Genomic DNA, 24,931 nt, shown 5'->3' on the forward strand with positions numbered 1-24,931 from the left:
TCCTTCAGTATTTTAAAATATTGTCCCACTCTCTTCTTGCTTGTTTCTGAAGAGAAATCTGTTATTATCCTTATTTTTGTTCCTTCGTGTTGCAGTATGTCTTTTTCCTCGTGCTGGTGCTAAGGTTTTCTCTTCATCATTGATTTTGAGCAGTTGACTGTGAAGTGTCTAGGTACAGTCTTTCATGTTTCTCGTACTTGCAGTTCATTGAGCTTCCTGGATATATGGGTTTATAGATTTCATCAAATTTGGGGAAACATTGGCCATTATTTTCAGGTATTTTTCTGTCCCCCCACTCCCTTTTGTTTCCCCAGGGTACCAAATTACACACACATTAGACTGCTTGAAGTTGTCTCACAGTTAACTGATGCTCTCGTTCATTTTTAAAAGTTTTCTTCTTATTCCCTGTGTTTCACTTTAAATAATTTCTATTATTGTAATTAAGTACCCTAATTTTTCTTCTGAAATGCCTAATCTGCTGCTAATCTCATTCACCATATATCTCAGATATTACAGTTTTCATCTCTAAAATTTCACTTGGGTCTTTATATCTTCTATGTCTCCATTTAAAATTTCAATACATATATGCAGTTATTAAAACATTTTAAAACGTTCTCCTCTGTTAGTTTTTACATCTGTGCTAATCCTGGGCCTGTTTTGATTGTTTGATTTTTCTTATTGTAGGTTGTATTTTCCTGCTTATTTGCATTTCTGATCATTTTTATTCAATGCAAGTAATTGTGAATATTACCTTGTTGAGTGTTGGATATTTTTATATTTCTATAAATATTCTTGAACTTAGTTCTGGGGTGCACTTAAATTAGTTTGAAACAGTTTGATCCTCTTGCGTCATTTCTTTTAAGGTTTGTTAGGCAGGACAAGAACAGCAGTTCATCCAGGGCTTATTATTCCCCACAACTAAGGCAAAACTCTTTTGAGCACTCTACCTGAAGGCTTGTGAAATATGTAGCTTTTCAGTCTGGCTGGTGGGAACCAACACTATTCCTTGCCCTGTGTGAGTGCCAGCTACTATTTCCTCTAATCCTTCCAGGTGATTCTTTCCCCAGTCCTTTGATAGTGTCTTCACACACATGTGCCAATCAGCATTCTGCTGAACACATGAGGTGTCCCTCTGCAGATCCCAGGAGTTCCTCTGTGATACGCTCCTTCCCTGTACTTTGTCCTGCACGGTCGATCTCCCTTAGTCTCTCTGGACTCTTAGTTCTCTCTTCTCAAGCACCAGCTCTTCCTGGGTTCTCCTGTTCTAGGGTCTGGAAACCCTCTCCTGTGTTTGGTTCCCACCTCTCAAGAATCACTGTTGTTTGGTGTTTGTTGTCTAGCATCTTGAAAACCATTGTTTCATATATTTTGTTTGGTTGTTGTTTTTTCAGGCAGAAGAGAAATCTAGTCCTTGTTATTCCATTTTGGCCAGAATCAGAAGACCGTGGCCTGAGGGGTCCTATTGAGGCATGTTTGTAGGTTGGAATGATCTAGGAAAGGGAGAGAGGGAGAGAGGGGGAGAGAGAGATGGTGCTGCAGAGAAAGGAGATAATTGAAGGAGGGAAATCCTTAAGAAGCAGGAGGATGTCATCCAGATCCCTGGGAGAGGGTGTAATCTTACTAAGGAACTGGAATACTTTCTCCATTATGACTAGAGGGAAGGCAGGCATGTGAGTCCAGCTGTAAGTAGATCAGTAGGAATAGTGGTTGGGAGAAGTGTCTTAATTGGGGTTCCCCCAGCAGACCATGAGACAAAGAGTTGCGTGTAAGTCATTCTTTATGAGGGGATCCCTGGAAACACTATTACAGGAGTGGGGAAGTGAGGTAGGGAGGGGAAAGCAGCAAATAAAGGCAACATAACCAAGCAAGTTACCACTGTGGGTAACTGGAGCTTAGTGTGGGGAAAATGCCTCCGAGTTATCCCAAATTAAGAGGCGAGAGAGCTGGGTTATTTTGTTATCAGCTCCCATTGGTCCCTGGTTGACTGCAGGGCCATAAATTCCCAGCATTTCAGCACCTGCATGGGGCATAACAGGTCCCTGTGCCAGAGAAAGCCCTTGGGCGGACGGAGAGGCCAAAGCTGGGAGACGAAGTCCAGCCAGCCACCCCTGAAATGGAAACGCTTAAAGGGGTGATGAGTGGGGCACCAACAGCATCTCAGCGTATGCTGCAGATGGTCACTGCCGCTTGTGAGTCCAGGGTTTAGTCTATACAATATGAGGCAAGGTCATTGTCTGAGGGGGAGATTTGAGGGGTGAGGAAATGTCACTCTCAGTTGGGGTGTCCTAAGTGAGACTGCACAGGCCCGGGTGCTACAGCTGTTGATCAGCCCTTGATTTTAACACAGGCACACACGTGTGTGTGCACATGCAACCATCTTTTTCAGAGCATCCCCACGGCACTGAGTCCACAGGGCTGTGTAAGGCACAAAGCACAGATGTGGCGGAGGGAGCAAGAAGCAGCGGAAAGAGCACTAAATGTGGAGCCATGAGCCCTGGTTCTTCCCTTTAGTGATCTGTGAGATGCCAGGAACTGGTTTCCCAGTCAGTAAAATGGTGCTAACTTACCTCCCAGGACTATTGTGAGAAAGAAAGGAAACAGGGCACGTGAGAGCACTCCATAAACTTAGAGCACTGTGTGCATACTGCCAGAGGCCACCTGGTACTTGTAAGATGCACCACAGAAAGACTCACTAAAGAAAACCCACACAAAATCACAAGCAAACCTCTGGTAGGTCAACAAAAGACTTGATATTGAAAGTGTGGTCTGTGGTTCAGCAGCACTGGCATCGTCTGAGATCTTGTTAAAAATGCAGAATTCAGATACCAGCCCAGAACTGAACCCAAATCTACTGAATCAGAATCTGCTTTTTAACAAATCTCCACGTAGTTCAAATGCACAAAGAAGCAGGAGACTCACTGGTCCTGTGCTCGGGTCAGGGCCTGACTCTGTTCCCTCACTTACCCCTCTGACTTCTGGGGCAGCTCAGCTGCCTCCACCTTAGATTTTGGGCTCTGGTCTGGATCTGCTCCAGGGAGAGACTGAGACTGAATTATGCCCCCCTCTTACCCCTTTAGCAAGACTGTGTATTCTCATTGCGGAGCTGAAAAATTATGTTCATAATGACTCTGAAGAAACAAGAGATGGCAGAATCATGTTCAGGATGGTAATAATGTATTTGTGAAATTTACCTTCTAAAGAGGTTAAAATTAACAACAACAACAACAACAATGTCCTGTTGCTTAATTTATTTGAACTGTGGCAATCCGGAAAAGTCGTCACTATGAAATGACTCATTCCCTGAGGGTTCTGAATAAGATTCTAAAATCACCACCCATGGTTTTCCTGCACTTTGAAGTGACAGAACAAATGACAGCAGAGATGGGCACTGTGCTCTGAGTCCAGAGTGGCTGATACACAAATATCTCACAACAATAACATCCTCATCCAAAAACAGCCTGCAATAAGGATGTTATTTCTGGGATTTGCTTGTGCATTTTAATTGCATGTTAATAAGCATTTGTGCAACTGTGGGCAGAGCCCCAGGACCAGAATGGTCTGAGTTTTTTTTATACAGCCAATAAACAAATTTGTTGATGCCTCATCCACGCCAGGTCCTATTCTAGGGACATGAAGAGGAATCCAACTCTCAGAGCAAAACTTTCATGGAGCAAAAACTGGGAGCCATAATGAAAATATAGAAGAGCTATAATGGAGATATAGATGAGAGGCTCAGGGGGAAAAGGTTTAGGAAAGTATCTCTGGAAGTGACCTTGGAGATGCAGGGTGAGAAGGGATTTGGTCAGTAATCAGGGATAAGTGCAGTGTAGTAGGAACACAAGGCCCGGGAGGTGAAAGAGCTTGTCAGAGTTCTTTTTCCAGCAGGATAACAATCTAATTCTATGAAGAAAAACTAAAGATAAATAGCCCTTTCGATCATGTAACAAACCATGGATAATTCCATGAGACCTGACAGAATGCTTTGTTGGCCTCTGGATGTTTAACAGCCTCCAGGGGACTGCTCTGAGCTCACTGCTCCCTAGTCACTCCACACTCAAGCCCAATTTCCCACCCCACCTTTGGGTTATCTGCCTATTCCATTCTCCTACCCTCTTGCCCATGGAAGATGTCTACCCTCTTTCCAGCATCAGCTCTGGTGTCGCTAATGAAACCAAGAATTAGAAGAAAAGGAGTTGATCTTTCTTGGTTTGGGACAATTTGAGGCTGAAGTACTTATAGGAAATCCAGTTGGGGATGTCTCAAGGCAGTTGGTTTTGGCTCAGGGAAGAGATAATATTGTAGATATGGATTTGAGACTCAACAGAAAATTGAAGCAAATGTTATCTACCCACCTACCTGCTTCTGTTCCTGAATATCTTCTTTCTCTTCTGTTGTAATGGATGAACCCAGCACGTCCACAAATCCCTTCCCTTCCCACTATTTAAGAACAGTGCACGAGGGCTTCCATGGTGGCACAGTGGTTAAGAATCTGCCTGCCAATGCTGGGGACATGGGTTTGAGCCCTTGTCTGGGAAGATCCCACATGCCACAGAGCAACTAAGCCCGTGCACCACAACTACTGAGCCCGCACTCTAGAGCCCGCGAGTCACAACTACTGAAACCCACGCACCTAGAGCCCGTGCTCCACAACAAGAGAAGCCACTGCAATGCGAAGCCCACTCACCGCAATGAGAAGCCTGCGCACTGCAATGAAAGGTAGCCCCCCCTCTCCACAAATAAGAAAGCCCGCGCGCAGCAACTTAGACTCAACGCAGACAAAAATAAATAAATAAAATAAATAAATTTATATTATAAAAAAACAATAAAGAACAGTGCACGAGCAATTCTCCTCTCCTGCATTATAATCTTTCTCCTCTCCATCGGTTCCCATCAGGAATCCCATTTCTTTAAGTTACAAAGCTAAAATAAAAAACAAACTTCTTGACCCCACTTGCCTTTCTAGAAATTGCTCCCCTTTAGAGTAACTCATTGAATTATCTGTATTCTCAGTCACCAGTTTCCTCCTCACATTCTCCTCTAGCTTTTGTCCCTATCTCCACCATAACTGCTCTTCCCAAAGTCACCAATGACTTCACATGGCTAACGCTATGAGTTCTCATTTTATTTGACTTAGCAGCTTTCTTCAGCTGTTTCCAAGATACTACCACCTCGATCTCCAGCTTTACATCCCATCCTTCTGGCTACTCCTTCTCAGTCTGCTTTCTGGTTCTGCCTCATCTTCCTGACCCCTGTGTGCTGACTGCCCAGGGATCAGCCCTTGGACCTCTTTTCTTCCCTACCTATCTACTTGACTTTTCCACTTGATGTCTAGCAGGTATCTTGAATTTAATTTATCCTAAACTGAGCCTTTGATATTTTCCTTCAAAATTAGATCTTCACAACATTGTAAAGCAACTATACTCCAATAAAACTTAATTTTTAAAAAATTATATCTTCCCAGTCTTTCCTACTTCAGTTAATGGCTATTCTACTCTTCCAAATAGCTCATGAAAAAATCTTATGTTGATGATGATGCCAGCAAAATGGAGTAATCAGCTCCAAGCTCCCATCATCCCACAGAAACACTGAAAAACAAGAAGAAACTGTCAGAACCAACTTTGTCAGACTCTGGAATATAGTCAAAGGTTTACAGCAATAACCAAATGCTGAATCAAGCGAAAGGCAACTTGAAAAGTGTAGGATGGTCACTAAGGGCTGGGGGGGGGGGCAGGAATAGGAGTTATTATATAATGGGTACTGAGTTTCAGTTGGGGGTGAGGAAAAAGTTCTGGAGACAGATAGTGGTAATGGTTGCACAACAATCTGAGTGTACATAATGCCAATGAACTGTGCACTTAAAATGGTTAAAATGGTAAATTTTACGTTATGTATATTTTACCACAATAAAAAAAAAATGAGACAGAAAAAAACATAGGAAAGCTTTATGGCATTTTACTAGCCTTCATCCTATCCTCTCCCGGGCTTGGCAGTAGTCTTAAAGATGTCCATGTTATCAGTGTAGGACCCTGGTTCCTGGTTCTGGAAGGAGCACAGCAAATCTTATTTGCAAATTATTGTGTACATCTGTTCTAACCTGCCTCAGGGCTATTTGAAGGACCTATGCAAGGCACTCATTGCTGTCTCACTTAAATCAGAACTCACTCAGGCTGAAAAAGCAGCATATATTGGTTGAAAACATGGTAAGGCTGACAAACAACCTGCAGACACCTGAAGCAAAAGATTATGGTTGAGACATCAATAAACCACCTAAGAACTAGGAAGAAAAGCTGGGGAAGTGTTTTTTTTGTGTGTGGTTTTTTGTTGTTGTTTTCTTGTTGTTGTTGTTTTTTGAAATTAGGGCATTCAAAAACACCTGTATATGAGGAGAAATTTAGAAAGCAATGCATATACTTAGGGGAAAAAAACTGAGAAGACCTCAAGCTTTCACCTCAGGATGGTCTCTAAGCTCAGTGGAAGTCTGGGTAAGTGTTGAAGGGCCACAGCACAAAGCCAATCTGCAAATACAAGGAGGTGTGTGTGTGTGTGTGTGTGTGTGTGTGTGTGTGTGTGTGTGTGCTTGCTTAGCTCCTGGGGTTCAAGGAACTCCCTGTCAAACACTAATTGAATACATGCTGAGGAACAGAGACTTCAGTGACCACACATGAAAAGGAAAACAGTTTCTGAAAAAAAAAATAGAAGTCACTAGACAAGTGAATAATAGCTTTTAACAATCAAAATCAAAAACAAAAACAAAGAAACACCAAAACAAACAAAAAACCCTGCAAACCCCAGGGGGAAAGGGAAAATCTGATGTCCAGAGTTACAACATCATAATATTCAGATCTTCACTTTTCAACAAAATCACGAAGTATACAAATAAAAAATAAAGTACGACCCATTCAGAGGAACAAAATTAACTGAAAGCCACCCAGAAAACTCAGACATTGGACTTACTATACAAAGCCTTTAAAATAACTGTCTTAAATATGCTCAAAGAGCTAAAGGATAACATGGACAAAGAACTAAGGATAACATGGACAAAGAAATAGGGAAAGTGATTCTAAACAAAATGAGAATATCAATAAAGATAAATTATAAAAAGGAACCAAACAGAAATTCTGGAGATGAAATATACAATTATTAAAATGGAAAAATCATAGAAAAACTATAAAGCTTCCTAAAAAATTAAAAATAAAGCTACCATATGGTCCAGCAATCCCACTTCTGGGTATATATCCAAAGGGGATAAAATCAGTATCTCTAAGAGATATTTGCACTCCATGTTCATTGCAGCATTATTCCTAATAGCTAAGACATCTGTCCATCAACAAATGAATGGATAAAGAAAATGTTTGTGTGTTGTATATATATACAATGGAATATTATTCAGCTTTTAAAAATAAGGAAATTCTGTCATTTTCAACAACATGGTTGAATCTGGAGGACGTTATGCTAAGTGAAATAAGCAAGACACAGAAAGACAAACATTGCATGATCTCACTTATATGTGGAATCTAAGAGAGTAGAACTCATAAAAGCAGAGAGTAGAATGGTGGTCGCCAGGGGCTAGGAAAATGAGGGAGATGTTGGTAAATAAGTTTTTTTAAAACTTCACTAGAGGGGCTCAACATCGAATTTGAGAATGCAGAAGATGGAATCAGTGAACTTGAAGATAAGACAACTGAAATTATCCAGTCTGAGGAGCAGAAAGAGAAAAGAATGAAGAAAAATGAACAGAGCCTAAAAGGCTGGTGGAACATAGCAAATAGATCAATATATGCATTATAGGAGTCCCAGAAAGAGAAGAGAGGAAAGGGCAGAAAGAATATTTGAATAAATAGTAACTGAAAACTCCCCAAGTCTAATGACAAACACATGAATCTACACATTCAAGAATTTCAATGAACTCCAAGTAAATAAAGTTACAGATCCACACTAAGACACATCATAATCAAACTGTCAAAAGACAAAGAGACAATCTTGAAAGAAGTGAGAGGGCAGCAACTTGTCATGTACAAAGACTCTTCAATAAGATTAACAGCCAATTTCTCACCAGAAACCATGGAGCCCAGAAGGCAGTGGGATGACATATTTAAAGTGCTGAAAGAAAAAACAAGCTGTCAATCAAGAATTCAATATCTGGCAAAACTGTCAAAAATAAGGGAGAAATTAAGACATTTCCAGACAAACAAAAGCTGAAGGACTTAATTATCACTAGTTCTTCCCTAAAAGAAATGCTAAAGGGAGTCCTTCGGGTTAAAACAAAAGGCCTCTCAACAGTAACTTGAAACCATATGAAGAAATAAAGATATCCAGTAACTACATAGGCAAATACAAAAGCTATTATTATTATAATTTTGGTTTGCAACTCTTTTTACTTCTTACATAAAAGACAAATGCATTAAAAATTTATAAATATGTTATTGATCATACAATGTATAAAGATGTAATTTGTGATTACAACATAAAGAAGGGATGAAGCTTTGTAGGGGCAGAGTTTTGTATGCTATCAAAGTTAAGTCAGTATCAATTCAAACTAGATTGCTATAATTTTAGGATATTCAATGTAATCCCCATGGTAACCACAAAGGAAATATCTAAATATCTAAAAAATACACTCAAAGGAATTAAGAAGGGAATCAAAACATTTCACTACAAATAATGAACTAAACACAAAAGAAGGCTGTAATGGAGGAAAAAACAGGTATAAGACATAAGGAAAATAAACACCATATGGCAGAAGTAAATCCTTCCTTATTAATAATTACATTAAATGTAAATGGATTAAACTCTCTATTCAAAAATATTGGCAGATTGAATTTTAAAAAGATCAAATTTGCTATACACAAGAGACTCACTTTAGATCCAAAGACACAAATAGATTGTAAGTGAAAGGATAAAAAAATATACTCCATGCAAATGGCAACCAAAAGAGAGCTGAGGTGACTAAACTAAATATCAGACAAAATAGACTTTAAGTAAAAACTGTTAAGAGACAAAGAAGCACAATGTACACTGATAAAAGGGTTGATTCATCAAAAACACAAAACAATTATAAGGATATATGCACCAAACAGAGTTCCAGAATACATGAGGCAAATATTAATAAAACTGAAGGGAGAAATAGTTCCACAATAGAGACTTGTGGAGACTTCAGTACACCACTTTCAATCATGGATAGAACTTCTATGGGAATGAAGATAGAAATCAATAAAAGAAGTAAAACTGAAAACTTCACAAATATGTAGAAATTAAACAACACACTCATATAACCAATGGTTGAAGAAATCGCAAGAGAAACTAGAAAATATCTGAGATGAATGAAAAAAAAAAAAACAAAACCCAGCATACCAAAGTGTATGGAATATAGCAAAAGCAATGCACAGGAAAATTTATAGCTGTAAATGCCTACATTAAAAAGAAAGATCACAAATCAATAACCTAACTTTACATCTTGAGGGACTAGAAAAAGAAGAAAAGCTAAGACCAAAGCTAGCAAAAGAAAAGAAATAATAAAGAATAGAATGGAGATAAACAGAGAATAGAAAAACAATAGAATCAATGAAGCCAAAAGTCAGTTATTGGAAGAGAAAACTGGCAACGTGTTAAGTACTGACAAAAAAAACCCACAAACACCAAAAACCTATAAAGAAGATCCTTATGCAATACAAATAGTTCACAGGTAACTAATAATAAGTGCTTAGTAAACACGTGTTTCTCCCAAAATGCTAGAGGAACCTAGCAGTGGGGGAGGGGGGGAATGAATCCTTGAAGAGATCTGGACAGTCCTAGTGAAGGTGGTGAAATTCAAGCTGGGCTTTGAGAAATGAGTGAGACTTTCTAATGCAGAGCATAAACTGCATGCGGTGGGGGAGATAGGCAGTAGGCCAGGGTAGTGAAATGAGTTATGAATCTAGAAATGTAGGTTAAGCTTTGGCTAAGACCCTTGAATGCCAGATTCATACTACAGTACTGGGTAACCATTGAAGATGTTAGAGAAAAAGGACATAAGGAGATGAGACTAGCATCAAAAAAATAAATGTTAAATATATTTTTCTGTTCCAATGGACCAACATAACTCCAAATATTTTGTAAATGTATTAATTCATTTTACCAGCTCTAATGGCTTAAAACTTTTTAATGACTTCTCATCGTTCTTAGAAAAAAGACCCAAACCTTTATAATAAGCTGCAAGATCCATAGTTTGGTCTCCACTTTCCGCTCCCACCATGCTCACTGCCCTTGCTCTCCACGCTGCTGTCACACTGGCCTAAGTTCCCCTTCCACCACAAGGTTTTTTATCTGCTGTCCATCTACTGGACAGCTGTCCCCCTCCTCTATGCCTAGATCAATACTCTTCCTTCAGATTACAGCTTAAACAAATCCTTCCTGAGGGAAACTCCCCAACCTTCCCATTCATATGCTATCATGGCACTATTTCTCTGTCATGGCATTTAGCACTGAATACATTTAGGTGTGATCTTTGATGAACATATCTCCTTTGCTAGGCTGAAGCTCCATGAGGACAGGGGATACTCCACCTGGCTGACAATTGTATCCCCGATGTCAGCCCAAAGAAAGTACCCAGTAACTACTTATTTGAAGGAAGAGGGAAAAAAGTCAGAAAGAACCACTTGGGAGGAATATTGCTCATCTATGTATGTCTTTTTTAAAAGTAGGAATTATAATTCATTCCATCTTCTGCTGTTTTAAGCCTCTTAGAGCTTGTCCAAACTCACATGGCTTGTCAGGAATCAAACCAAGGCGTCTTGGTTTTTTTGTTTTGTTTTCAAAGCAAGCACATGTTTTCAGTTACAGTGTATACATAAGCAAGGAAGAGAGAAAAAGGTAGAGTGAGCCTTTTCACAAGTACAAAATCTACAGTGTTTCTTTTTTCAATATATATATAGGTAGGTAGTCAAACCTCACTTACTTAAAGGCTTACAAACCTGCAAGCAGAGGCAGAAGACTGTTTTTTCACTATCCTTTCTTGGAAAGGCCTTGCTTATATAGTGCTTTTTTACTCTACTTCCTCTTATCAGGAGCTTGTGACACATAATTAAACTCAAACTGAATTGAGCACCTCTGTGTGAAGGCATGTAAGGCTGGTGAAAAGATAGTGTTATAGACAAACGCCAAGTTCCTCTGTCCTTCCAAAGGCTTCTGTCCTTCCTCTGTCCTTCTGTGTGAAGGCAAGTAAGGCTGGCAAAAAGATTGTGTTATAGACCAACACCAAGTTCTTCTGTCCTTCCAAAGGCCAGTCCTGTGTCTGGTGGCACACACTCCTCTATAGAAAGCAGCAACTTGTGTGACTTGGCATGATACCTATTAGTGCTTAATTTGTGAGTTTTGGTACATCATTTTTCGCAGAGCCCTCAGTTTTCTATTTATAGAGTAGGAGTGGTATAAATACTAGACTTAAAAAAATACAGCACATAACACTGTGCCTGGCATTTTTTTGAGATGAATCTGCTTTTTAAAACATGCCTGACATTTTTACATAAACTATTTCATTTAGTCTTCACAATAATCCTATAGGGTCAGAAATATTCACTTTGTATTATGGGGAATGTGACTTCCTCAAGTTCTATGATCAATAAACAGAGGAGCCTGGGACTCAAATCCAGACCACCTGACCACTATTTCCTTTGCACTATCCCAGGTGCTACTGAGGTCTCCTAGCCCAGCAGGCTATTGAAAGAACCTCACAAAGGAAGGTATTTAAAAGCATTTTCAACTATAAAGCTCTGTACAGTTTTAAGGATATTAAGCAATTTGTTACATTAGAGAGGAAGAACGAGAACCTGATTAAGATTTTAAGGGTGATGAATTAATTTCCAGAAAACAGCTTACTTTTCTCTTAAGAGTAGTAATATTTCTGTACTTCAAAAGTTCTCAATTTAAATAATAGAAAATAATTCAATTGAGAAACTAGCAAAGGACATTTCTCCATAGATGTATGAACAGCCAATAAGCACGTAAAAAAACGCTCATCATTAGCCATCAAGGAAATGTAAATCAGAACCACAATGAGGTACCACTTCATACACTATAGCATGGTTATAATTAAAAAGGCGAATTATAGCAAGTGTTGGTTAAGATGCAGAGAAATTGGAACTCTCTTACACTGCTGGCAAGGATTTAAAATGTGTAGTCACTGTGGAAAAGAGTTTGGCAGTTCCTCACATTGTTAAAAATACTTACCATATGACCCAGCAATTGCACTCCTAGATATTTACCCAAGAGAATTGAAAATTTATGTAACACTTGTACACAAATGTTCGTGACAGCATTATTCATAAGAGTGCAAAAGTGGAAACAACCCAAATGCCCATCAACTGATGAATGGATAATGGTATATCCACACAATGGACTATTACTGAGCCATAAAAAGTAAGGGAGCACTGATACATGCTACAACATGAATCTTGAAAACACTATACTAAGTGAAAGAAGCCAGTCACAAAAGACCACTTATTGTATGATTCCATTTATATGAAATGTCCAGAATAGGCAAATCCATAGAGACAGAAATAAGTTTATTGGATGCCTAGGGCTAGGGTGGTAGTGGTTTCTGGGGTACAGGGTTTCTTTTGGAATTATGCAAATGCTGTAAAATTGACTGTTGTGATGATTGTCGAACTCTGTGAATATACTAAAAAACCACTGAACTGTATACTTTAAATGGGTGAATTGTATGACATGTGAATTAATCTCAATAAAGCTGCTACTTTTTTTTAAAGTTCTCTAAGTTCACCATAAACTGCATCTGCAGTACCAAGCATTTATCAACGTTTAAACCAAGTGGATTTTTCTTATCACCATCTTTAACAGTTAGGGTTTTATTAATTTTGTAGCATTTGCATTGTAATCTCTGAATATCTTTCACGTGGATGACTTAAATTTACATTTAACTTATGGACTTAAACATATGAAATACTAATAGATCTAATGCTAAGACTTTCAATAAAAGTATGCCTGGAGATCCATGTATGGCATCACCATCCATCTACTTAATCAAGAAATCTAAGAGCCACTCTTGTTACCTCTTTCCTTTAGCCTTTGTATCCATTTCATCAGCAGGTAACCTTATTTATCAACTCCATTAGGGTAGGATTTTCTGTTTATTCACTATGGTATATTCCTGGTGCTTAGAATAGCACCTGGCACACAGAAGATGCTTAATATTTGTCAAATAAACTGAAATTCATGCTCTCCTTGAAATTAACAACTTTAAAAGAAAAAAGATTATATCCCTCACTTGATAGTTTGTTAAAATATATACTAATTTTTAAAATTGAAGACTATGGAAATTTCATTGGCCATTTCAGTTGCTGAAACATATTAAGGCTAAATTCTCAAAGGGACACAGGTATGCTATGGTGCCAGAATATGTAGAAGTAGAACATAATGACTTTATTCAAGTTTGTTCTTGTTACCTGATGCATGAATATTTAAAAGATATTTTATTTTATAAAAACTTACATCTGTAAGTAATGGACTGACCATAACAGAGGGCTTAACCTGGAATACATGGATAGGCTTAGGGGCCCATGAACCCCTAAAAATGTATGCAAAACCTAACATGTATATTGGCATGTGTATCTTTTTGGTGAGAGAGTTCATAGTATAATTAGATTTTCAAAGAAGTCTATGACCCAAGAGGTTAAAAAAAATTACTCAACTAGAAACAGTCACAAAGTCTTTTCAACGTGAATTTGTACAACAAAAAAATAACCAACAGCTCCATCTATGGGTATAAGTCATTATCACGTAGTAGAAATAATGACAACTACCAGAGATCAGTGCATCTTGTGAATGCTTGTGTTTAAACCTTCAGTGTCACTCCAGTGGGAATTTATTAACTATAGGATCACAGTTTTTTTTTCCAGATATAGATGTAAAAATTAGGAGACCACTGATGAATTCTACTTACAGTACTTCAGCACCAAAAAATTGGGCAGTTATGCTGATATATGTATGTACAGTTCAACATTTGTCAGTCTTAAAATGCTTATTTATAGTGAAATCTATATAAAACCGTTAAAAATTTCTCTATTTACATTTTAAAAAAATGAAAAGTATAGTTTCCTTTGCCACAACTTGTCAAAACTGACTCTTCCCCTCCCACCCTCTTACCCCTCACTCTACTTGTGACAGACACTGATCACAAGACCCAAACATATTGCTTTAACAAATCGTGTCCTAAAAAGGTAGAATGTTTAAAACCATTACATTTAGAACTGTAAATGAGCTTTTTATACATTTCAAAGAGGGTTAAACAAAAGTATGTAAAAGTTATTTTCAAAGTCTCAGTCCAACATGAATGTGCAATTTCAATGTTAAGATAGCATCATATGAATAATCTGTTTTCCTGAACATTTCCTTTGGATCAGAAAATGTTTCTTTTCCACTGTTTCACAATGAAACATTTTCTCATTAAGTTTTCTTAAAGGAGAAGGGGGAGGTTTGGAGATGGAAAAGGTAGGCAATCCCAGCTTACAGGAAATTTGTCAGAAGGAATATGGCCTGCTTTGAAATGTTTACATTTAAATAAATAGAAGGCAAGTGTGCTGCCTAGAGCACAAAGGAACAACAACACAATAAATTAGCATACAATTGGTGAGAATGTACAAGCCACCCAAAAAGCATTTCCCATGGATTAGGGACCTGATTTCTACCATCTAACAAGGATTCTTTAATGCCAGTATTAAAGAACTAGTTATTTTATAAAATATGAACTGAGCAGATGTAAAATGTTAACCAATTCAGCACTTGCAGGGATTTGCAAAAACATACAAGATTTTTTAAAAAAACTTCCTGACACACTGTTTCAAAATACAAACTATTCACATTCTCCTTTTCTGATGGTGTTTTGCTCAGTAGAAACCAGCTCAGGGACATTCACAGGGAAAGTCTCTTTCCACTGCAAGACAAACTTTTCCAAGCCATGGTCCAACAGAGAAAGAATATCATGTCTCACGTCACTGTAGATGTGCATCTTTTTCTTTTTTCAAAAAAAAGTACATTCCCCTGTGAGTTTTATCTTGTTTTAAAATGCTACTCCTGCAGCAATTCTTGTTCAAACACTGCTGTTTCAGGGTCCACAGCCTAAGCATGGGCAAAGTGCTCTCTTTAGACATCAAAATACAAGGGCTTCCCTGGACACTTGGTAACCAAGTAGGTTTTAAAGTGCACTCCTGTGTCCAAAACACTAGGACCGTTCAGCAGAACTCTGAGAGGGGCTGGGTTCAGTTCCCTCTTCTGTGCTACTGTCTATGTCCTGCTCCATTGCCGTCTCATCATCATCCAACTGCTGACTGGTGAAGTTGTTTAGCTCAAGGAGCCCGCTGGGCTCTACTACCACATTGGAGCTGGAGTGGCAAGGAATAGCATACTGGGGAATGGCCTGAAAGAGAAGACACAGGAGAGCTTTACGGTTTAAAAAAAAAAAAAAAAAAAGGTGACATAAGGATTTCCTCAACAACAATAAGGAAGGAAAAATGGAAACTGACATTAATCGGACAACTACTAGATGCCAGGCACTATGCTAGATGCTTAATATTATTCCCATTTTACAAATGAGGAAACTAAGATAGTAAGCGACTTAATCAAGGTCACACAGTTGGTCAGCGTTAATGCCAGGATTCAAATCCAAGTCCTCTACAACTCAAAGTGATCTTTCCACTCCTTGATGGTGCCTCTTCTAACAAAGGAGGCTGAAGTCTGCGCCTAATTCAAGAGACAGACTTTGAAGGATATTTTTATTTGGTCATTAAGCATATTTTAAATGTAACTGTAATCAGATTTTGCTTATTATTATCTGTAAGATGAATGATTAATCTGCTGATACCACAATATATTTTAAGCCCTTTGGTAGTTCAAAGGGGAAGTTATTTGTTTGGGTCACATAATAACAATCTTTATTGAAAATAAGACTAGGGAGGACAAAAATGTCTTTTGAACAATAAAAATACCAATTGATAAACACATATTTGGCCATATTGCCTTGTCAGATTCTTTTTTCTCAACTTTATTATATACCTTCTTAAAAGGTATATCAGTTCATATCATACCCCTACTTAAAACTCTACAATTGTTTCCTATTGTACTTGCTATGAAATCAAAAGCCTTACCATGGATGGCTCCAGCCTTATGCCAAACTGACTTGTACCACAGGGTGTTTGCACTAGTTCTTCCCTTCTTCCTGGAATACTCCTCCTCCAAATCTTTACACGGCTGGTTCCATCTTGTCATCTGCATCTTAGCTCAAATGCTTAGAGTAAAAGGCTGTAAAAAGCCTTCCTTCTATGAAAGGAAACCAGAGTACTGGCTCGATCCCACCCCCCACCCCTATTATGTTCTGTTACATTTTCTTCATTGCATTTATCATCTCTTTGTTTTCTTCTCACCCTTAGAATGTAAGATCCAAGACAGTATGGGCCAGAGCACAGAACTCGACTACCTTTTTCAGTGTTAGATGCCCATAACTTTAAACAGGGCCTGGCAGACATTACATTCTCAATAAACGCTTTCCAAATGAATAATGTATCTTTAACATAAAAAACCCCAGAGCAAAGCTGAATATCAGCACTTTGAAAATATATGTAACCAAAACAACCTTCTACTGAGGGAAGATGCAAATTTAATTTTAATACTATCAAGAAAATAGTGTAAGATGCTTAGGCATTGATTCTAGAGTGCTGAAGTTTTTTTGTTTGTCTTCCCTCACCCTCCTGACCCTGTTCCATATAGCTAATCATTGTGAAAAAGTCTCAGGTAGGGTCAGAATTTTAGTTCAGCTCTGGCTCTGACTTGCTGTGGACCTCTGAAAAAGTCACTTCACTTCCTTGAGCTTTTGTTTAATCTTGTGTAAAATAAGATAATTAGAGAAGATATGCTCTAAAGATCACTGCAGTTCTAAAATTCTATCAATTCCACATATATAGACTCCTTCAGAACAGAAGATACATTCATTTTGTTTACTTCTCTATCCTCACACCTAGCACAGTGCCTGGAAGACAGAGGTTAAATAATACATGTGGAATGAATGAATGAATGAATGAATGAAATACAGATTATCTGTCTACAAAGCATTTAATATTAAAGATGCTGAATTTTTACAGAATAGTTTTTAAGGAATCAAAGAACTTCTGCAGACCTCCTTCACTCATGTCAATAGGTACTTTACTAAATCAGTAAAAATCAATACTTTGGGTCAAAGCTAAGCATAACTAGTGAGACCTGAAAATGTTCTAACAGTATATTAGTGATGATTATAATAACAGGAGCTATCCTTATTGAGTATTATTCTATATCAGACACTTAACTAGCTGCTTTATATACATTTTCTCAATGCTCAAAACAACCCTGTAAGTGTTATTGTTTCCATTTCATCACAGGGACAGAGGTTAACTCTGTTGCTCAAAGCCACAATGTGGTTAAGGAGTACAGGTGAGATTCAAATCTAGGCATTTCTGACTCCAAAAGCTTGGTTCTTAATCACTATGCTGCTCTTCCCTCTGGCACAGCAACCCAGCATATGGTACATGCTAAAAGTTAGTTGAGTATTCTTGTAGAGAACCCACTCATTAGCTATCATCCTTGATACATGAAGCAAATTACATTTTCACCCCTTTTCACAAAGTACAGAAAATAATTTCTAAATAAGTTATTCAAAATTATTTTCAATTTAGTGAGTATACCAATTTAAACTCCAGGAGCCACAGTAAATTTTAGTAAAAATAGTAATAGCTACCATTTATTGGGCAATCACTACAAGCCAGGTACTGTGCTAGGTGCTTCATCTCAATTTTGTGTAATCCTTATGTCAATCGTGTAAAGTAGGCATTCCTTACTCCCATTTTACTGATGAGGAAACGAAGGCACAGTGAGGTTAAGTAGTCTTGCCCAAAGTCACACAGTGAATGGCAAAGCCAGGAAACTTCCTTTTCCACCAAACCCTACCTCTTCAGGTGGAAAAAAAAAACGTAACAAATCCTTCGGTCAAGGATTATTTAGTTCACTAACATTTGTTTTGACAGGAAGGAACAAATTATTTGAATAATTCAATGGCCAGATCTATTTGCATTTAAGCATTTCCCCCATATTAAGTTAAATCACATTTGGATTAATATTGGTCAATTTGCATTCTCTCATGGCTTGGCATCGCAGGAAAGGCAAAATTTACTATAGGAACACCTAAGTCACACAATAGTGAGTCTATGGTAAATACTAGACTATCCACGTTTCAATAAATCCAAATTCTCAATTAACTAAAATGTGTTGCTCTGACACCTTCCTAGCAAAAACGATAAATGTCAAGAGAACAACCTGATACCTTGCAAGGAGAAAGGGAAATAAAACACAACTTCTAAAAGCTACTCTGGACCCAGTGTAACTTTTCAGTCTGGATCTGTTATACAAGATGACAGATGAGTTTTAAAATGAAGGGAATGTGAGGCATAGTTAGATCTACTGTCAATGAATAATCCATCATGTTCACTAGCCTGTACTTACCAGGGCAGGACAGTAACCATAATAAGGTTTTTCAATAACACAATGATTGAAATAAAATGCAAAGCTTTACGGTTAATCCCAAGTTAGACATAAAATTAAATTACTAAGAAACATTCTCTTACAACATGTTTCTCCAGACATTTCAGTTAATTAAGGTTTTATTGTCCTGAAAACCATAAATTTGGATCAAGAACTGTGTTTCTGCAAGGAAAGGGTCCCTGAAACTAACTTGAAATTGGAGTACAATCCAGTTACGTCCCAGAAGTACAAACTACTTATATTCTTTGGGCAAAGACTGGGGAGCCCAAAGTTTGACCTGGGAAGTTGCTGATCTTGTTGACTTGCTGAGTCAACACTGGCAAGTGTGGCTTGCATCTATGAATCAAGCAGGCACGTGGGCTCAGGGCCCTTGACTGCCTCTAAGGTGTGCTATTGTGACAATATCAATTTTCTAGGACTTTGTTTCAGAAAATAAGTATAAATTTGTAAATTTGTAACAGGTAGTAAACCAAGTTTGTCATATGCCATCTCAAAGATAAATCTCTTTCCCATTTTGGCTTGACTTTTCCTGTGACATCCCAAAACATACCAAACCCACAATCCCAATATGCTCAAGATTTCTGGTGTTCCTTCCGATTCTTACCTGGATGATAATTTCTGCTGGGCTCTCTTCAGCTTTCTTTTGGCCTACATTCTGAATACGCATGAACTGGCCTGTCGTAGGCACTCCTGGTGCATCGATTTTCCTTGTCGTTAGGGGAGGGCCAACAGCAGATGGACTTGAACAGGACTCTCTACATTTCTGTTGCTGGGGAGTGGAATTCGCCATCCCTGCCACCACCACATGGGTGGAGGGTAATGATCCTGCTTCACCAGTGAGCATACTAGTGGCAAGAGCCTTCTTTGGGGGATCCACTACCATATGCTCTACATTTGTATCAATCTGAGCTTCCATCAAAGACATTTTCAAAATGTCTGACACTGCTGTCTTCTCAGAGGCCTGAATGGGAGATATGCTTGTAACTGGTGATGTCAACTTAGGCACAGAACTGCCACCAGTTATCTTTGTAACTGTGGGAGGCTGGCGCCCCTCAAAAGTTATCTTTGTAACAGAGGATCCTTGGGTTATAACTGGCTGCTCCACCTGAAAACAAATTGGGGTTGTGTGTGTTACAGCTACATATCTTTAAGAAAACCTATCAAACACCCCAGACAATATGGCAAAAGAAACATTTGTGCAGTATACTAGGAAGATATTTTGAAGCTCGGTGTTTTAAAAAGAGGGCTGATGGGAAAGTATCTTATTACTTGTCAGAAACCTAGCAAAAGAGGAGGGGTCAAAAGAACCTTTGTTCGGCCAGCCAAGGTTCATACAGAAAAGGAAAAAAAAGTCACAGCAGCCTTGTTTTCCTTTGGGATTTACATCCCCACATAGTATACCTTCAACTGATCTCAAATTATTTCATATAATCTTCAGCTTTTTAAAATAAAAAGGTTTTTTTTTCAATCTTCTGCTTCAAAATACATTTATACAAACATATTCTATATATATGTATTTATAATACACACATACAAACATATATCACTTCAAAGCCACTGATTTTCTGTAATATAATTTTTTTCAATATTCACAGATAATTCCTCCAAAATCTAGAAGATAAATCTAGAAGATAAATTTATTAACCAAATGGTGATGATGTAAAACTACAAAGGAAGACGGTCAATGAAGCTCCTTAAAAGACTATATTTTACTTAGCATTATTGCCACAGAAATAGAGTTTAAAGGCATGGAAATAAATATTTTATACCTAAAAAATAAAAATAATTTAGGGATATCGCTTCTAGGCACTGTTGATCAATGCTGAAGTTATTTCATTAAAAACTGCCTGGAAAATCAAGTTCTGAGCGCTATGCTTTTTTTTCTTCCTATATTAACACGTGCATTTCTTCCCTAATGTCAACCTTCTGACGGGGTAAAGTAATACCAGTGTAATGAGGCTTTTGAGTTTCCTCTTGCCAGGAGAATGCACTGCTAATCACGATAGGGTCGTGATGTTCTCATTTTTTCCGTGAACAGAGAAGTTTAACTTTGCATGCTATCAATATTCCGTTACCTGGCTTGCCGGCTGTTTCTCTGACGAGGCTGGGAGCGGCATTTGGCTCTGGGGGGTTTGGGGCTGCACGTAGATTTTTGGTTGGTTCGGAGCCTGCTGCAGTTTGGGGAGCTGCTGCGTGGTTTTCACTGCAAGCACCTGTACTACAGTTTGTGGGGGCTGTGCCATTAAGGTAGGAAGCTGCCTGTCTTTGGCCACCATGGGATGCTGTGTGTGCTGTACATCTGGCTTGGGCTGTGCTTGTTCTTGCTGGAGAGGGGTGAGTTTTTGATGCCTGATGGAAAGCTGGGGCATTTGCGGGAGTTTGTGCTGGAGCTGGTCTGCCTGCAGGTGGATGGTCTGCTTCTGTTTAGTCTGGAAGCACTGCAGAGTTTTCACTTGCAGCTGAGTCTGTTCCAGCTGTGGCTGGCTAAGTTTCTGCTGTTTAGCTGACTGTGACTGAGTCAGGGCAGATCGATAAAACAGACCTGTCTGAGGGTCTAAAGTGTCCATCTCTTCAACCTCTCCCTCCTCAGTTCCAAGTTCCTCGCTGTGTTTGGTAAAAGCAGTGTGACTGCTTAATGCCTAAGTAAAAAAGGCACAAAGTAAGAATGAAATAAGAAAAACACCTATATTGCTACATTTTCCTCAAATTGGAAAAGACTTGATTACAAGAATCATTCAAAAAAATTTCAGAAGGGAGAACCTAAAAAGACCAAAAAACCTCAAGGTTTCTGAACCTAAAGGGGGCCTTAGATTGAGACCCTTATAATTTCAACTCTTAGTACTTCAACATTAAGTACTGCAAAAACTGGCCAAACTCACTGCAATAAGCAAAGTCCTAGAGGGCCCAGAACTTATAGGTAGAGAAATAAGGATGCTCTGCAAGCACAGCATGACACAGAAAAAGAAAAGGCTCCCTGGCTCAGGACACAGCTCTCTGGCCTGGTCATCAGAGCTCTTCACCTGTCCAAAGGAAGAACGCAGCAACCCAGGAGTGAGGCATCCAGAGAAAAGCCAAGGTTCAGAGAAGCCCACTTTGGCCGTGCGCCCATCCATCCAGCACGGTCCAGAAGGCAGGCATTATCTGAAGGCCGTGCCCATCCCAGTCCCCACAGAGGGCCTCTCGGCTCCGAGTGGAGACGGTTCGTCAGGCTTCACACCAAGGTCTGCGTGAACTGCCTTCTGCCCCAGCCCTCCTTGCTCTTTGCTTGGGTTCCAGGCCCACCAGGCAATGGCTCCCCAGAGACCTGGCTCCCAGGAGGGAAGGAGACCCGGGAGGGGACAAGAGTGCTCCTGTCAGTAGAAAGGGACATGGCCTGGTGTCAGTTATAATAGTGTTGGGAGGAGGCAGCGATCTTGAGTGACATGGTTAGGGCTAGCTGTCCGACCTCTCTGGGTGTCTTGAGAAAGGGCAATGTCAGGAGAGCCAGATAAGGGCCAAACTCCAGGCTGAGGGCTGACACCCAGCAAAACCTCTGGCCATCTGGCTTCCCTCAGTGACAGAAGATCCACCCCAACCCCATCCTTCCCACTGCCTTGTCAAAGACTACACATCTACTCTAAACTTTAAAATTTTGAGATTCAACTGAAACCTTCCCCTATCTCATAATGACCTTACGCATATAGGTTTTTAATTCAACAATTTCTTCACTGCCTTTCTGGTAGTTTGCTTGTAATTAGGGCCAACCTCTACCAGTTGAGTAATGATAATTTATGTGGCTACTAATAATAAGTCATGCTTAAATCTGCTATTTATGATATAACTTTATAATAGAGGCAGGATGCTTTGGGTTTAAATCCTGGCTCTGCCACCCAGAATAGATTATTTAATTTCTATGAGCATGAGTTTCCTCATTTGTAAGAGAGATAATTCACCCACCTTGCAGGATCATAGCAAGAATTAAACAAGTTAAAGTATTTAAAGCTCAAAGCACAGTATCTGGCACAAAATCAATGTCATCAATATATTTTTTTCCTTTTCCCCATTACCCTTGGTACCAGATTTTCTGTTTCATATTAATTTATTCTCCTTCCTGTGAGTCTCTTCCTCAATTGATCACATACAGTAAAAGAAGTCAAATATTCAATAAATATGTTAAAAAAGAAAGAAATCAAATATTTATTTACCTACTTATTCTTAATGTTTCCATAAGGATTCATTATAAAAGCAAAGAGTAAAACAAATGAAAAACCCAGCAACAGCAACAAACAGCTAAACAAGCCAACTTCTATTTCATCTGAAAAATCTTACCTCAGTGATAAATCCTTCCACAACAATGAAACACATAGAAACAGTAACCAATTCTAATGTCATAGATTCATCTAGATAGCCTCACCCTTTTGAAATGTTAAGAGTTCACAGAAGATCCAAGAATACTATTTCTTAATTACTTTCTGGTTTTAAGACTCTCAGTTCATTTCCCTCACTCACTCCTCACAGATGAAAGAACTATACAAACACTCCTCAACTCAGTTATTTCCCCTCTTATAAAAGGAGATGAAACTAAACCTTATTTCAGGAAGGAGGCAGTTAACAGAAGGTAGGAGGAAAAAGAAGAGATACAACCTGCTGCATGATGTGGGTGATTGCTCCAGGGGAAGATGCTGGGATGGACTTCACCACCACCGAAGTCTGTGTTGCGGTCTGTGACTGAGCCACGTGCTGGAGGAGGGTCCGCTGAGGCTGGGAGGGCTGTTGGGGCTGGGAGCGATGGCTGACTGAAAATAGAGGAGGTGATGATATTTCTCCAGAAACCACCACAGCATCTGTAACCAGTAGTCATTTGAAACAAATGTCTGTGAGATTGCATCACAGAGAGAAAGTGTGGTACTAGGAGGCAGAAGACCAGAGTCTGCCCACTTATGAGCTGTGTGACTCTGAAAAAGTCACTTATCTTCTCTGAGACTCTGTGTCCTCATCTGTAAAACGGGAATAACAGAGCTATTAGAAAGATGAGATGAGAAATGTATGTGGAAGCACTGTGAAAACTATTATCACAAAGGAGGAACGAATCCCTTAAAGTTATATCCTCTTGTGAGTTGTACTCTTTCTCCAGTGACCTTTACCCCATTAAGGTAACAAAACAACAATCAGTTTCTGCAATCAAATCCCAGACTAATATCTTTAAGGACAGTGAGACAGTACAAGTTTTTTAATCTCTTCGTCCTGGTTCCAGATGCAATACAAAAACCAGAAGCATTCACTCCTTCATATATAAAGTGACACTGTCTCATATCCTAAAGATGTAAGAGGTCAAGGTGATACTGCAGAAAGTGAACTGGACCAAGAGTCACAACTGGATTCTGTCCCACTCTGCCACCAACCAGCTATGTGAATTTGAAGAGGTCACTTAAACTTTATGTTATTAACCTCTAAAATTTAGAGGTTTTATTTTGTTTGTTTTATTTTTGGTTTTTTATTGGGATAAAAACTTATTTCTTAGAAGAGGACAAAATGAAGTAATGAATTGAAAATGGTCCTTAAATTGTTAAGTACTAAAATATAAAGTTAACAAAATAACAGAAAAGTCAGTGTTCTTTCTTTCATCTATTCAAATTTCGCTTATCTGACACAAATGAGTGAGTGTAGAGTTTAGGAAACAACCCCACCTCTTAGTCTCTTGCTACAGGGTCCCATGGAGTAAACTATACATTTATATTTACATTTATATATAGATGTAAAACTATACATCTACGTTGATGCCAAACTACCATTTTTAATCAGCTGCAATTTCAACATTTTTTTTCTTTTTAAAATTATTTATTTTTGGCTGCGTTGGGTCTTGGTTGTTGTGTGCAGGCTTTCTCTACTTGTGGCGAGCGGGGGCTACTCTGTTGAAGTGCGTGGGCTTCTCATTGCAGTGGCTTCTCTTGTTACGGAGCATGGCCTCTAGGCGCACAGGCTTCAGTAGTTGTGGCGTGTGGGCTCAGTAGTTGTGGCGCACAGGCTTAGTTGCTCCGTGACGTGGGATCTTCCTGGTCCAGGGCTCGAACCTGTGTCCCCTGCATTGGCAGGCGGATTCTCAACCACTGTGCCACCAGGGAAGTCTCCTCAATTTCATCTTTTTAAACAGTATAAACAATCATCACTTCTTATTCTACAGACCTTTAAAAATGCTTATGGTCACTAGGAAACCAATTTTTTGAATCAGGAACAGATTAAAACAAATCTGTAAAATTAGCTAAGGATTTTGAGAATATCAAACTCTCTCAATAATCTGTGGTTCTAATTCTCATATATTTTGATCTACAATTTCAAGTAGTAGTGGTTCCACACTTAGAAAAGTCATAGTGGGGTGCCCAAGGGTAAGATGAAC

At 38.9% G+C, this 24,931-nt stretch overlaps 1 protein-coding gene across 17 annotated transcripts in view; it reads right to left on the reverse strand.

Moving 5' to 3' along the window:
• Positions 1 to 12,518: 12,518 nt before the first annotated feature.
• EMSY (EMSY transcriptional repressor, BRCA2 interacting) overlaps positions 12,519 to 24,931 on the reverse strand; it is an 81,575-nt gene continuing 69,162 nt past the window's right edge. For 9 of the 17 annotated variants that reach the window (XM_067038463.1, XM_067038470.1, XM_059067806.2 and 6 more), the window contains 4 exons: positions 23,182 to 23,333; positions 20,634 to 21,197; positions 19,163 to 19,663; positions 12,519 to 15,409 (listed from right to left, as the gene is read on the reverse strand). In XM_067038463.1, the coding sequence (XP_066894564.1) occupies positions 15,215 to 15,409; positions 19,163 to 19,663; positions 20,634 to 21,197; positions 23,182 to 23,333 (1,412 nt within the window). In that variant the 3' untranslated portion in view covers positions 12,519 to 15,214. Of the gene's footprint in view, positions 15,410 to 19,162; positions 19,664 to 20,633; positions 21,198 to 23,181; positions 23,382 to 24,931 lie in introns of all 17 variants that reach the window. The other 8 variants (XM_059067794.2, XM_067038458.1, XM_067038465.1 and 5 more) reach the window with 3 other exon arrangements.

This window comes from Kogia breviceps, chromosome 7 (genome assembly GCF_026419965.1).
Source record: "Kogia breviceps isolate mKogBre1 chromosome 7, mKogBre1 haplotype 1, whole genome shotgun sequence".
NCBI lineage: Eukaryota > Metazoa > Chordata > Mammalia > Artiodactyla > Physeteridae > Kogia > Kogia breviceps.